Here is a 14903-nt window from a genome sequence, read left to right as displayed (position 1 = left end):
AAAATTAGCATGCAGGTTCTTTCTATTAAACTTTTAAATGTCCCTCAATGTGGAGAATTGAGAAGATTTTTTTCTATTTTTTTTATCTTGCTTCCTTTCCTTTGCTCCTTTTAAAGCCTCTGAGACTGCTAATATTGGACTACACAGTGCATTTTCAAAAAGTTCTTGTAAGCTTTCTTTGGGAAGGTCAGGTATGTCCATTGATTTACTATTGTTAGGTACTTCTAAGGTCTTTAAGTGATTTAGCAATAGTTTATGGCTCAAAAGTTTTTTAAGCAAAATAATCAAAATAAACCCTTTTAAAAGATTCTCTTTTTTTCTCCTTGGCATAATTCTATTTAAACAGAGCTTCTACCAGTCTATTATCACAAAATTTAAATGATATCATTCTGTCTTTGAGAAAAGCTGCTATTGAGACTTGCTGTTACAACCAAAATCTCTCCTGGCACTTATATGATTTTGTACTTCAAGCTCAATTAGGCACTATAACCCTACTAAAACTAACTCCTTTCAGAGTCACTTCTCACTTTACTTTTTATCACGCTTCTCCTAGTTAGGAGAGCAAGTTTATACCCTCAATCAATATTTCTTTTCAGCCAGGGAAACAGAAGGTTATCTACTGACACTTTGATTCAAGAAAGTACATTCAAACATTTAACATGGCTTAGTGATCTGCTTTGGCATAGATCCCATCTTGACTCTAATATTTCTCCCTATATTTTTATATTTTTTTAGTTGAAAATTGTTGCTTGGCAACATAGATATGGATTCAGCACTTTACATTTTTTCTAGCTTTGAAAGATTACTTCTTTGATTGTTTTATAAAGAGATGTGTTTCTTCATTATTTTCAATGTTATGAAGATGTTACCATAAAATTTTATGAAATATCTAGAGTATTGTAAGCACTGAAATAAACTATGGAACCAAAAATTTCATGATATGTAAAACAAAGCTGTGATGTAGAGGCTTTGTTTTTCTCTCTTCATGCTGACCAATGCAAATCAAATTTCTGGAAAATGTTCTCTCAACATAAATATAAAAATTGGAATCAATTTTCCAGTGGAATATTCATTTTAGGATTTGGCTCAAACAGAGTCTAACAAGAAAATTCATTAAGCTACTCCCAGCAATAAATAATGTTTGCATTTCCCATGAAACTACTGATAAACATCTGCAATCATCAAGAGACTTGCCCTTGAGTAAGAACCCTGAATGAAAGTGTTTTAAATGTAAATGTGTAAATTAGATTTTAAACTAGGGATATAGCCCTACAATTAATGTAATATTTACAGAGGAATAGATAGAAAATGTATTATCATATGTCAGCCATTTTAGTTGGAGACATACTTTGCTATTTTAGCTGGAGGTTTTCACCTAAAGTCCTGTCACAAGGAAAGGTCTTGCTATGTATGAACTGATAAATCATGATAGATTAGTACCTTCTATCATAATTTATCACTGGTTTAGGACATGGATACACCAAGGAAAGTAATAAAAAATTGCTGATGAAATCATTGCACCTTGCCCTATGTCTTTCATGTCATTTGGAAATATTAACACAGTACATCTCAAATGTCAATTTTCAAACAATGAATTTGTTCAAATTTTCAGATTTTTTTAAAATCTGTGACATATAACTGCAAGACAGACAAGCACACACTTCATGAATTTACAATTCATTTTACAAAAAAGAATCAGGTATTGATTTTGCATAACTCTTTCCTGAGTTTATGCCATCCATGTGATCTGTATATAAGTTAATTCTGGAATATATTTTGCGATACAATTTTTGAAAGTACTTGTCAAAAAACAACCTCTTCTGTTATTGTACTGCAGAACAGATATTTAAGCTTTTTAGAAAACCCCAAAAGCCTATTTTTTTTTTCTGTAGGCCATTAAGAGTCTTTTATTTTCAAAGCTTTGTTTCAATAGATTTAAAGCCAAAACCCCCCAAACCAGATCACAATATTTGGAGATGAGTAAGCAGTTCTAGTGATAGACTGTGTTCTCAGAGACAGACGTGGAGATGCTGACAAACTTCACTTGCAGGATTCACTGGTGGTAACCATAGCCACATTTCTGAAACCTAAAGCCTGATCATGATGCCTTAAGGGCTTTGCATGAGTATATACATTGTTTGCAGTAATTTCAACAAAAATAGGTTAAAATAGAACCATAGCCACATTTCTGAAACCTAAAGCCTGATCATGATGTCTTAAGGGCTTTGCATGAGTATAAGCATTGTTTTCAGTAATTTCAACAAAAATAGGTTAGAAGTATATGCTAATACTTTCTTGGCAGACTTACAGTTAAATACAGATAATGTGTTAAGTGATACATTTTTACTTGAAGTGTGATCATCTCATCACATTTTTGTCCCTTTTCTCTCAATATATTCTGGATGGCATTTGTATTCAACTTTACACTTTGACTACTTGTATTTTTAAGCAAATTTCTAATGCAGAAGGCAATTTCACAGGGTACAGATCACCCATGGGTCTCATTCTATTTTTGTTAAGGCAAATCTCTGTCAACTCAATGCAACAAAGGAGCCATAAATGTGCTGTTCAATGAAAATCAGGCCCACTTGAACAGAGAAACTAGGCAAAATTTAATGGTCCTGATCTAATGGGCTTCATATCTGTGAGTTCTCTCACCTTATTTTAAAAATATTCCTCCTCCACATGGGTTAGCACAGTGTAAAGAAATCTCAGCAATATTTATGCTGGGAGAAATTACTTTTTTAAATGACATACTAAAACATGAAGATGTGGTAAAGAAGCCACTGGCTGTGAAATTTCAAGGTTTCCTGTACTTCTTTGGAAAGTGGTATTGTAGACAGGCGTTATGATTTACAGTCTTTGCTTCACCCAAAATGAAATGATCCTAAAGACCACTTCGAATCAGACTTCTTTTGTTTCATGTTGCTGACATAAATCCTCACCCATTAAAATGTTAGAACATGTGAGTTGCTGTTTGCTAAACTTATTCAAATTCTTCTTCTGGGCCTTGACTACATATAAATTTTTTTACTGAACTCCATTAGGGGGAGATTGCTGGGTTTCATGAGCTTTGGTTTGAGCACAGTAAAGCAAGTTCTGTCTTCTCTGTGTGGATGGCAACACAGAAATCAATCCCTCATTGTGGGAGTTACTGTCACTTATTTAAAATGTCAAACTCCAAGCTCTGGGCAACTCAAGTAATTGATATCAATTACTTGAAAGCATAGATGTGCATTCACTTTTGAAAATGATGGTAAGCTGTAGAAATGAGAAATAAAAAATGCTTCAGCAAAAGAAATCTTAAAATCATAGAATGGCTCAGGCTTGAAGAACCACCTTCCACTAGAACAGGTTTTTTAAAGAGAGCCAATTACTTAAAGAAATAAAACAATGAAAGTCACTCTGGTTTCAGATTAGTTTGTGCCACGAAGATGTAAAAATATTCCTGTGCTCTGATTCTTGTAAAAGATTTGTGATTTGCTGCAGTGACGAATCCCTTCGACAGACTTCTCAAACCTTGTGATGTACATATGGTATCATAGCTCTGAGGCAACAGCACACTCAATAAGACCCACTCTTTTCAAGAAGAAGGTGGCTTTGGATGCTGTAGAGCAAGAGGCAGTCAGACTGCAAGGTCTTTGACACATTTTCTTCCTCTGAAGCCAATGACTGTCTAGTCCTGTTCTTTTCCTGACAGTCATGAGTCCTCCTCAAAAAGTTGACTAGAAGAACGTCATGCCTATAGTCCGTGACAACTGAATTATTCTGAATTGAGCTTTAGAAGATGAAGGGCTTATAAAGCTGCTCTGTAATTCAATTCTCTGTATATCCACAGATAATAACAATATGAGTGGATGGCATGAGCTAGTCGTCACACATTATATTGTCTGAGGGCAGGCACTGAATTAATTAGAGGTATATGTCTTGATCTGAGCAAGAGGCAGTCCTGACTGATGTCAGTGGTAAAGATTCAGCTGATTTCAGGAGGAGGAGAATTTCAGGATATTTTCACTGCTTGTGTCATTATTCTAGGTCTAGCTTGGTTTCCTTTGCCATATTTGCCTCCATTTGCGGAACAGGATGTTAAAAAATTATTGAAATTACTAACTCCCTGGGAGACCGTGAATATTATTTTATTTGTATTTTTGATTAACTGTGTGCTAATTATTGCATTTAGGAGCTTGAAATTACTTATTGTTTCTCTGAAAAAATCCTACAAAACCTCTGTCATTTTAAAACCTTTGCACATGCAGAATTTGCAATGCATTGTTTGACTAGAAATCTTATATTAGCCCCTCTAGATCTATTAGAGTATACACCAAAGTCTGGAGATTAAAGACTTTTTAGAAAGTAATATTCTGCTTACCTCTGTACTGTTAGACCAGCGCAACCTTTCTAGGTAGGCATGGTTTTAAAAAATGTCCTAAAATAGTATTGTTAACATACCATCCTTACCTTTCTCTTCCATGTTCAAAAGTTCATCCTAAAGTATCTGATTAGTCATAAATAAATTCTCTTCAAAATAATAAGGTATAGTGTTAACATATGCATTGCTATTAAGAGTAGCTACAGAAATGCGTTTCTTTAAATTTTATTTTTTGTTGGCCAACTTTTAAACTCATTTTTGTTTAATGTTTACTTCTCTATGAAATACCTAGATATATTAGTTTGTACTGATTCAATCATACTGCTCCTTGTTTATACATTATGTATATTATTTATTCCTAAAAGTGTTTTTCTGCAACAACAATAAGAGGTAACATCTCAAGAATTGTTTTGAATTATATTTCATAGCATAGTTTAGTAACTGTTAAATTAACTGTTAAATGTTAAGAAAAGCACTTAGTAGCTGGAGTACAGACATGAGAGATTATAGCATGCTGATTATTGCATGCATCTTTTCAGGCTGAAAATCCTGTAAATATATACTCATAGGAAAAAATAATTATGTATGCATATATAAATCATATGATTCTGTGTATTACATTTTCTGTCAAATAAGTAAATGGCTTCACTTTAACAATTTTTTTTCCCATTTCTGAAGTATTTTTAAAGTAGTAAGGCTATCACAATTATCTGTTCATTCATATGCCTATGTTTGAATTTTTCTTAAAGATTGTTGTTGCATGTCCCTAAAAGTAGTAGCTGGATGTCTAATGGGGAATTATTCCATCACTGGCAGCCTCAGTAAATTATTATCATAAGATAAATTTCATTCAGAATAAGGTTTTTTCTCCTGGTGGACTTGATGTAATGAAAAATCCTCTGAATCAATGGGAGCAATCAGGAGCAGAAATGCAGCACTGGTTTATATATCTGTTCTGCAGCAGAACAAACTGAGGATCTTTCTGCATTTAGGGTCATCCCAGAGATGTATGTTTCCATTCCAGGGGAATGGGATGTGAAGAAAATAACTTTGTGACAGCATTTCAAGACAGTAGGTATTTGCTTATCTTTTCTGCCAAGCCCCGATTTCTGTTCATGACATTTTTTGGTATGTGTTTATATACCCTTTGTAGATTACATAATATAGCAATGGACTTTCTGGTGCCCTGAAGCTATTCTGAAGTTTGGGATTCTGGAGGAGATAAAAATCAGTATTTTCACAGTAAAAATATACAGTATTTTCACATACATATGAAATTGAAGTGCTTTAGACTTTAACCATTCTTTTTCCTTTCCTTTTTTTCTGCTGTTGCTGACATTATGTAACTGGTGGCTTTTAGGCTGTCACAGGAGAGGTTTACAGTTTGAGGAGCTTAGAGTGAATTTTATATATGACTCAACAGCATTTACATTGTTGAAAAGAAAAGTTTCTGCCATATTTGGAAAATACACTTCAAGGATGTGAAGTAATCTTTTCACCCTGCAAAAAAAAACAGTGATGGAAGCAGTCCTGATTTCTGATGGCCAGTTCCCAAAGAAATTTTAGGTTTCCCTACAGGGCACATCCCCTCCTTTGGTTTTACTCTCTTTTAACCATTCTTATCCAAGGATGGTTAAAAGAGAGTAAAATTATGGTTTTATTCTCTTTTAACCATCCTTATCTGAAGAAAAGTGCTTCCCACTCCTTTTTTTACAACAAGTTGTCTTGAAAAGCTTGCTTTCTCCTCCCTCCCTGCCACTTATTAGAGGTTTATCAGTTTCTCCTGGCAGCTCTAGCCAGGAGACTGGACATAGTGTGGGAGTTGCCTTCTTGGAATGTGAACAAGCATTAGCTTGGTATAGGACATCCCTATGTCTATTCAGACCACAAGAAGACAGCCCATCACTGGCCTCTCATCTTTAGCCCACAGAGCTCTCATTTGGATTCTCACTGACAGCAGCAGCCAGGTCACATCCCTGACACTGCCAGCATTATCAGAGCATCCCCAGGTAGCACTGAGTCTGTAGAGACAAGGACCAGCTGGGCACTTCAGGAAGAATGACACCCTCAATGACAGCAAATTTAGAAATCAGCTCATCTGAGGAAAGTTGGATCAAACTGGGCTTATTTAGTCTAGACAAACATCAAAGCCTTTATAAGTAATTGATCTAGAGTGAACGTAGCAAAAAAGTAAGGGACCTCCATTGTAGCACAACTTTGCATTTGATCCCAAGAAAACCAAATTGTCTAGCCATCCAAAATTCCTTTCTTCTTGGAAGTAGTCAAATATTTTCCTTCTCCTCATGAAAGAATTATCTGAGAATCAAGAGAGCATACTGCACAATTTGAGTGTTTTTGGGGTTTTCAGGAGTTTCAGGCAAATTTCCCCTCAATTTAGAGGGTACCTCATATGACTTATATGTATAGATATAACTTTAGTTAAAATGGTCAGCTTTGACACCTGGCAAGCATAAATAAACAGGAATCACACTTTGGGAAGTGTATTTTTTTTGCACACCCGAATACAGTCAGGCTGAATTACATTGCAGCTCTGAACTACAGATGAGCACAGCTGCAAAACTCTCTGTTTTCATGCAAATTAGATGTTGCTATAGGCTACCATCCCTCAAGTTGCCATCACAACCTTTCTCAGCTCGGGGAAGTTTGGATATCCAGCAAGTAATTAGTACCAGTAGTCCCCTGTGTAAGGTATCAGCCAAATTCATTGCATAGCTACTTCCAGCTATCATATTGTAGAAAACTGTGGGGCCAAACTGCCTAAAAATAATCAAGTATTTTTTTTCTTTGAATTACCCTTAAATTTATTTTTTCTTTATAATATGCATGAAAAGGAAGAAAAAAAAATAGGATCTGCAATCTAAAAAAAGCCAAAACAAGAATTCATTGCATGCAGAGTTCTTATAAAAAGAGCTTATCTAAATGCATCAGTTTACAGCTGCTCAGCAAAAGCAATGCCACCCTTCCCTCAGTATTAACCAAACAAATTTACCTTTGCAAGACCCATAGTGCTTTGAGAAGAGCATGAGGACTCTTTAATACTGTTAGAGCTTTTAAAATACATGGGAAAAAGCCTTGGAAGAGCAGAGAAATAGAGTGAAATTAATTTCAAAGCCACTTAGACAAAAACTCCTACACAGGTGGAGAAATACATTTTCAAGTGCTATCGGTCAGATTTTTGGCAGGAGAGTGATTATAGATGTGGGCAGAACAGCAGTTTCCATCATTATTATGTGGCCTGCCTACAAACAGATTTTTGCATAACAAAAAAGAGACCAGTCTACAGCCTAATGAATGCACTCATTAACTGTAATAATGTTAGCTATAGCTTGAAAGGGACTTCAGAGAAAAAGAAATCAGCTCAACTGATTCCAAGACCCTGCTGCATTTTCAACATAGAAAATAAGTGGAACAGTTCACAAAAGGGAGTCTATTTTTGTTGTACACCTGTGTCTCTCAGTATTTTGTCTAATCTTAGAAACAGAGGTTTAGAATGTGTGCTGAATTTTACAGATGGTTTTCACAGGAATCCTAAAGCTATGTTTGCCAGCTCACTGGTACTAACTCACAACGTTTTACTGATCACAATTTATCCAGAGCCAAGAGCTGAAAACTTTTTTCAGTCTAGTGAATCATTTAATGGACCAAACCATAAGACATCTCTGCAGCTTTCTATGCTCTAAAGAACTGCTGTAAAAAGACAGGGCACAAGGTAACATGGGGAGGAACTTCTGCAGGAACATCACCTCCAGCTGGTGTCCTGGACATCCACCAGATTGCAGTTGTAGCTGGCTTAGCATTAGACATCTCCCTGCTACCTTCTCCCACCCTGGACTGGCAGCAGCCTAGAGCAGACAACTGCACCATCCTAGTTAGTGAGTGAGTGAGTGAGTGAGTGAGTGAGTGAGTGAGTGAGTGAGTGAGTGAGTTAGTTAGTTAGTTAGTTAGTTCCCAAAAAATCTTTATATCTTGATAGTCCATTTCTAATAATACCTGATAGATCTTGATAATATATACCTGATACCTTGATAGCTTATCAATGACAACCTTTTTTTTTTTTTTAAGTGAGCAGTTAACAAAAATATCTGCAATAGTCAAAAAAATCATATTTGCCACTCACTGTTGCCTTATTTATTAGTACAATAAAACTAAAAGGAGTTGGTTTCCAAATATTCACAAAATAGTGACTGAAAAGGGTTGCAGTAGTTTCAGGGACTGTCAATTTGCACTGTGTGCTTCTTTGTTCTGCCCCTCTTGTATTATCCAACATATGCTCTTGCTAAATTTTGAAGCAAAAAAATGGCCTTCAAATCAAAGGTTGTATATTGTTTTCTGTAATTTGATTCTCAGAACAACAAAGTTCCAGCTCTGTCAGAATACTGGAATGAAACAAAATCACAACAGGCATTGGCATTCTTTAGGAGTGCTTAAATCTGAAATTGTCCTTGAAGGATATTCTGGTACTGAATAAAAAAATAGTCAATTATAATATTTATTTAATCTCTTTATCAGCATAAGATTTTCCAGTTTGAAATTTTTTTAGTCCAGCTGTTCCTAAGAAGTGGCAGAATTTGCCTACTTCCTTGAAAGGTTTCTCAAGAATCTGAAAACTTTCACTGAAATCAGTATTATAAACCCTATAACTGAGATTTTAGAAATGTCTTAAACAAGTATAAAAGACTTGTAATACTTAAAAATCAAATCTGTGTCTATTTAGTGTGTAGGCATGTCAGTTTGTGCAAATCATTTTGTAGTTGTTCAAATATGATATCTTACAGTTGACTCGTTGGTTTTGGAGTTTCATGTCCCATGACAAAGGTCATTTGGACTATATAAGACACAAGACTTCCATATAGGGCCAATATTACAGAATTAGTGCTATGGATATTCAAAACTCAGAAAGTGGCCTTATGCTGTCAGACCTGTTTTTACTTCAGACTGTCAACCAAAATGTCTAAATCAGGGAATGTAGAATTTCTTTTCTGTTTTAAAACCTCTAAGGATTATCTTAATTATACTCAGATAGTGTTATTTGGGGATTGGATGTAAAAACCTTCTTTTCACCCAACAAAAGAGAGATAAAACAGTTTCATTTTCATTTAGAGTAATTCTGACCCAGTGTACATTCCTGCCTACCCTGACTGCATCATTGGAATTTGCTCTGTGCATGGCTTAATGCATCATTTAGCCTAGTAAAATTTCTCTTCCTTGTTGCTCCCCGTAGCAACTACAGAGAGAGAAAAAATAGAATAATGAAAAAATAACTAAGGCAAAACATTAAGAGAAGCTGGGGGAGCTGTGAAGGAGAGTTATTGTTTTACCTTTCTTTGAATTTTTTGTCTAACCTCCTGGGTTTTACAGAATCATTATTTCCTGACATATGTCAAATCTCAGCAACTACTAATGCATAGGAGATGTCAAGAAGTCAGATAGCCTACTGCCATCCTTTCACCAAGGCAGGGACATTTATATCAGATGGATGCTTGTCTGTCTTGCTCTCTGACACCCCTAAGAGTTTTCACTTCAAGCTATTCTAGTTCCTCATTCTCTTTGCTGTGAGGAAAATTTCCTGGTGTCTGAGTCATTCTCTTTTCAGTTTAAGTCCTGAATGCTTATCTCAATATGATAAACAACTTGTGATCTTTTAGCTGATGGTTTTGATGTACCTGAAGGCAAATAGTACATGTCTTCTCAAGTATTGTGTTTGGTTCTTTAGATTATAAATCTTCAGCTAATTCAGTCAAGCCTGTTTTCTAGATCATCTCACTTTTTGGTTCACCCTTCACCTCTGAAACTAACAACTAGATTTTTTTAAATAGTCATTCTATCCTGTAGAATACTCCACTTTCAACAATTTTGGGATAGTAGTTTAACATTTGCTTTTCCACATTGTCCCTCTGAGGCTTTGTTAGATCTGCATTGTTTACTGTACAATACACACTTTAAGTAGGTTTCATAGAATATTCCTAAGAACCTTTTTGCTCAAGAAGCTAAGCTGAAATACTAATTTGAATGAGAAGCAGCTCTGTTGAATTAAGAAGCTCTCCTGAAGAAAGGTTGAGAAGAAGGGTTATGTAGTTGTCATTAAAAAGTTGTCATTTCCTTCTTTTTTAATAACTTAAAGGTATAAAATGGTATCTCTGTTGCAAATCTTCTTAGAGGGATAGCTAACCATAAAGTAATTCTGTAAATTTTATAGCACCCTGCTGGATTAGATCTGCAAATCTACTCCTTTAAAAATTATAAAGAAATTAATTACAAGAAAACAGGCTTTTTTCTAGTTTTGGTTTGTTGGGGTTTTTTTGTTTTTTGTTTTTTGGTTTTTTTTATGAGACAACTCATAAAGCTGGGATACTGACAGCATGGCTTTAATTCTTTCAAATCCTACCCAGTTTAAAAAAATAATTCCACACTACAAAGCCTATTACTTCCTGCATTCAAAAACTTGTCAGGTTTCATGAGGGTGGATAAAACTGCTTTAAAATATTGCCAAAGAACAAGATGAATCTTTTAAAGGAAAGGTTAAATCAGTCATAAATTTAAAACACCTTCTGTGGCTTTTATCACAAAACAACCCAGAACAGTTTTTGACTCTGTCCAGTAAACATTCCTGGTGGAAGTGGGAGCTGTTTGTTTTACTGAGCCTCTTGAGTGCAGTTGGGAACATTAACACCTGTGTTAATCCCTAAGCTGGAAAGTAAATTTTCCAAGTGTTACACTCAAGCTAAACAGCAATGCTCATCTTTCTCCTTTTGTGAATGCATATTTTACTCTTCTGTGCTGAGTAAATCAGTGCATTTGAAATCTGAAGCATATTTAATGGTTCTTTCATTTTGATTCCAGACACTGGATATGTTTTTCCCCCTGGTGAAGCTGCTTTTTACTGACATTGCAGCTGTGCCAGGAAGACATAGTCAAGAGTCCAGGCTCTGCTGAAATGGTGTTTTGTGCAGGAGTAACTCTCTGAGGGTGTGTTTGCTCTGTGTGGACAGCTGAATGCACAGCATAAGGAATGTGCTGGGGACCAGGTGTCTGCAGCAGGATTCCTGCCTGCTCTGCAGTAAAGAAGAAATTTTTTAAGACAGGCAGTGAATGATCAAAAGAGAACAACAGATCCACACACATAAAGGTCAACAACATCACTTAAAGTGTGACTAACTTAGAGAAGGGCTGGCTTTAAACCAATCATGAAGATTTAAAATAAATTGAGTTTATTTTCAATCCTTCAATAATTCAACTTTTATGATTTAAAGGTACTGTCTACAGTCAACATCAGTGACTTTTTAGAGGGTGGAAAAATGCTAATCTGAGATTCTTCTCCAAGTATCTGACTTTTGAAAAACTGAAATATCATGTTCACGATGAAAGAGAAGAAATCTGAAAAGTTCTAATGAAATAGGTACACTTTTAGGATTGAGTGAAACTTCATAAATGGCAGTACTTCCAGGAAAATCCATTGTGAAAATGGGGAGAGGGAAATTACCCTGAATGTTTGTGACATTTGCTTTGAGTAGGGTATTCAGTTGCTTCTGTCTCCTTGAGGTTTGAGTGTTGCAAGCTGAAAGGTTAACAGAAAGGGATTAAAATTCTGTGTGCAGTACAGTATCACACAACTCCATAAAGCTCCAGCCACAAGCAACAAAGAAATAGGAGCAACACTTGGATCTGCATAATGCTCTGCCCAGCTTCATTAGCCACATCTGCAGAGAGGATTAATTGCTTCAGATGCAAAGCCATGTTGTCTCTGTGCTGGTGTTTCTGCTTGAGCAGTGCCAGCCCATTCAAGACTTGCTTCTGGCTCCTTGTGCCATGCTCCATCAAGAAGTAGGGACATGGTCTGCAACACAGTCCTGCCCTTTGCACTGTGAGAGGTCCTGTCCTCAAAGTCACGTCCTCTCAGGTAAGAGTAGTGCCAACCCAGTGCCAGGGAAACGCTGGACCCAAGGTTTTCTCCCCTCAGTTGGGTTCATTGATGCAGAGATGCACTTACAGCAGATTTCAGGATCTGTGTTTTTTTAGCATTGTTTCAACTACCCAATGTGGAGGATGTGGAATAGAAAATTTAAGTAGAAGGTGCTGATGTCAAGGAAATGTAAGTAAAATTCATCCTCTAGAAGAATTACAGGTGCTTTACAAGACTCCACTCAGAACCACAACTTCTAGCGTGTGTGCTCTTAGGCTCTGATTTTCAATGTTAAGGAAGCTCTTTTCTTATTCTTTTCAATGATCAGTGTTGTGTCCCTTTCCTTTACCCCTCTAGTGACGGCTGGGCAGACAGGTATGACGTGACAGAAGGGTACCAGAACGAAGCTGTTGGTGGGATAACAATCAAGCTGCAGTCCCCAGACGTGAAATGGTTTGATGATTACTACCTACAGCTCCGACCAGAAACCAATCATCGGAATCCATGGTTTCAGGAATTTTGGCAGCACAGGTTCCAGTGCCGGTTGGAAGGGTTTCCCCAAGAGAACCCTAAATACAACAAGACCTGCACAAGTAAGTGAATTTATTGCTTCTGCCGAGTGAAACAATGTGAATGAAGGTCTGGTCTGATGCAGCACGGTCTGGTGAAATAGTGAGTTGGATTGGAAGGAAAAGAAGCTGTAATTGCAATGCTTGTGGTTTTCAAAATGATAAAAAGCACAATTTTAAATGTTCAGATTTCTAAAGAAACAGATAGAGCTTCAGTACCTAACTGGTCTCTGTATTTGAAAAACTTGATGCTACTCCACCTCTATAGGCATATAAACACTTTCAAAAATGCTGCAACACAAAGTTAAATGTACCTTTTCATAAAAAAAGCTAATCATATTGCTTTGGCTCACAAAAGCAATGAGAGAGCTAATATACTAAAAGTTATCTGAAGCCCTTATGGCAGTGATAAGTATTTATGAACTTCAGAAAAAAGGTGATTTGAAAGGTGTCATTAGGTTTTCTTTCAGCCATGGGTAATTTCAGGATATGCCATTTTAAGCTGATTAATTTCATTCAATTGCACTAATTTTAGCAAAAACTCACACATATTGTCATTTCTGCACTACAGAGAGATGTGGTACATTTTTCTGGGGTTTTGTAGGGGTGGTTTTTTTTTATTTATTACTTCTGTTAATTGCTCTTTATTTCATGAGATGCCAAGCAGTACTAATGTTGTCTAGGCTGTGAACTGGCACCCATGTCTTGCATTCCAAAGGGTATGGGGACCTGTGGCACCAGTCAAATGGCAAGAGACACAGCAGGAACCAAAGACTCGGTGTGTCAGCGAGAAGACCCCAGACTACCTGGAAAGGGTCCTTTGTTCAGTTCAGAGTCCTTCCTTTGAGGCTAGGAGGACTGTCTCACAAGCCCCTTCTCCTTCTCTGCAACTGTCTGGGCAAATTTTAAACTGTTTCTGACCCTTGAGAAGTCACTAATGCCATTGTATTCTGGTGTTCTTGTATTCTGGTATTCTGACACGGTTGGGGATAATGTTGTGCTAGGCTGGGTTAGTCCGACCACAGGTCAAAACCCAAGGGTTCTTCCCTCATAAAAATGTGAATATCTTCCACACACCCATGAGACCAAGAAGTATCGTAAAGGATCAGACTCTTGGATTTACACAACACAACCTCATACCAAAATCCTACTCAATGATCTTAAAGTCTTTCCTCTGATTTGGACAAGGGCTCAGGGGAAGTTTGTGAGTGAGATGTAAATTGAATCTAGGAATCCCAAAATCTCAGTGTACACCTTCCACACTCAACTCACTTTCCCCATTATTTTTGCTCTGTTACCCTTCCAACACAGTTTGAAACAGGTTTTATTTGCACTATTGACATCTACTGCATATTGAGCAGCAAACTTCATTGATTTCCACATGATAATGTAGACCTGTTCCCTGAGATATCAATGCAGTGGGCATAGCTAGATGCAGGCTAATAAAGACCTGGTTTTCATCAGTGTACCATGTAAAAAACATTTTAATTTGATTTTTTTGGTTCTTTTTTAACTTACCTTTTACCAACAATGTGAGAATGCAATTTATATTTTATATGAAAGATTGGAACTATGAAATATAAGTGCCTAAAGAGTCTTTTATAGCACCTAAAATAAAATTCACCACCACAGAAAAATTATCATGAGGGTGCAAGTACATGTTATTTTATACATGAATTCACCAGTCATGGATATAAGACAAACATTAGGCTTGAACTGTTTGGTTTGAACATCACTCATGGCTAGAAGATTTCCCACAAAGAACCACAGCTCAAACAGGTTCCTAAAACCTAGGAATGTCAAAGAAATGAAAAAAAGGTGCAAAAAACCAAAACTTCTGATTTTTAAATCATTAATAGAGAAAAAGGCTTTTTTCCAAATAGATAGCTCTAATTTCCTTTTCTTCAGTTTTATTTTAATAAAACATGGCATGGGCTGGACAATGATGCATACAGTAAAATAATTAAAACCAGATTATAAAAGTTTTAATTCTCTCTTGTTGCTGTAGGGCAAAAACGTTAATTGTAGTTGTAGAATTTCTGTG

At 36.3% G+C, this 14903-nt stretch overlaps 1 protein-coding gene across 3 annotated transcripts in view; it reads left to right on the top strand.

The window, feature by feature from the left end:
• The window catches only part of GRM5 (glutamate metabotropic receptor 5), a 228598-nt gene that overhangs the window by 160777 nt on the left and 52918 nt on the right, over positions 1-14903 (top strand). For all 3 annotated transcript variants that reach the window (XM_059840359.1, XM_059840358.1, XM_059840357.1), the window contains exon 3: positions 12648-12883. In XM_059840359.1, the coding sequence (XP_059696342.1) occupies positions 12648-12883 (236 nt within the window). The remainder of the gene's footprint in view (positions 1-12647; positions 12884-14903) is intronic.

This window comes from Haemorhous mexicanus, chromosome 2, assembly GCF_027477595.1.
Source record: "Haemorhous mexicanus isolate bHaeMex1 chromosome 2, bHaeMex1.pri, whole genome shotgun sequence".
In the NCBI taxonomy this organism is placed as follows: domain Eukaryota; kingdom Metazoa; phylum Chordata; class Aves; order Passeriformes; family Fringillidae; genus Haemorhous; species Haemorhous mexicanus.
This window is presented reverse-complemented; position numbering and strand designations above follow the sequence as displayed.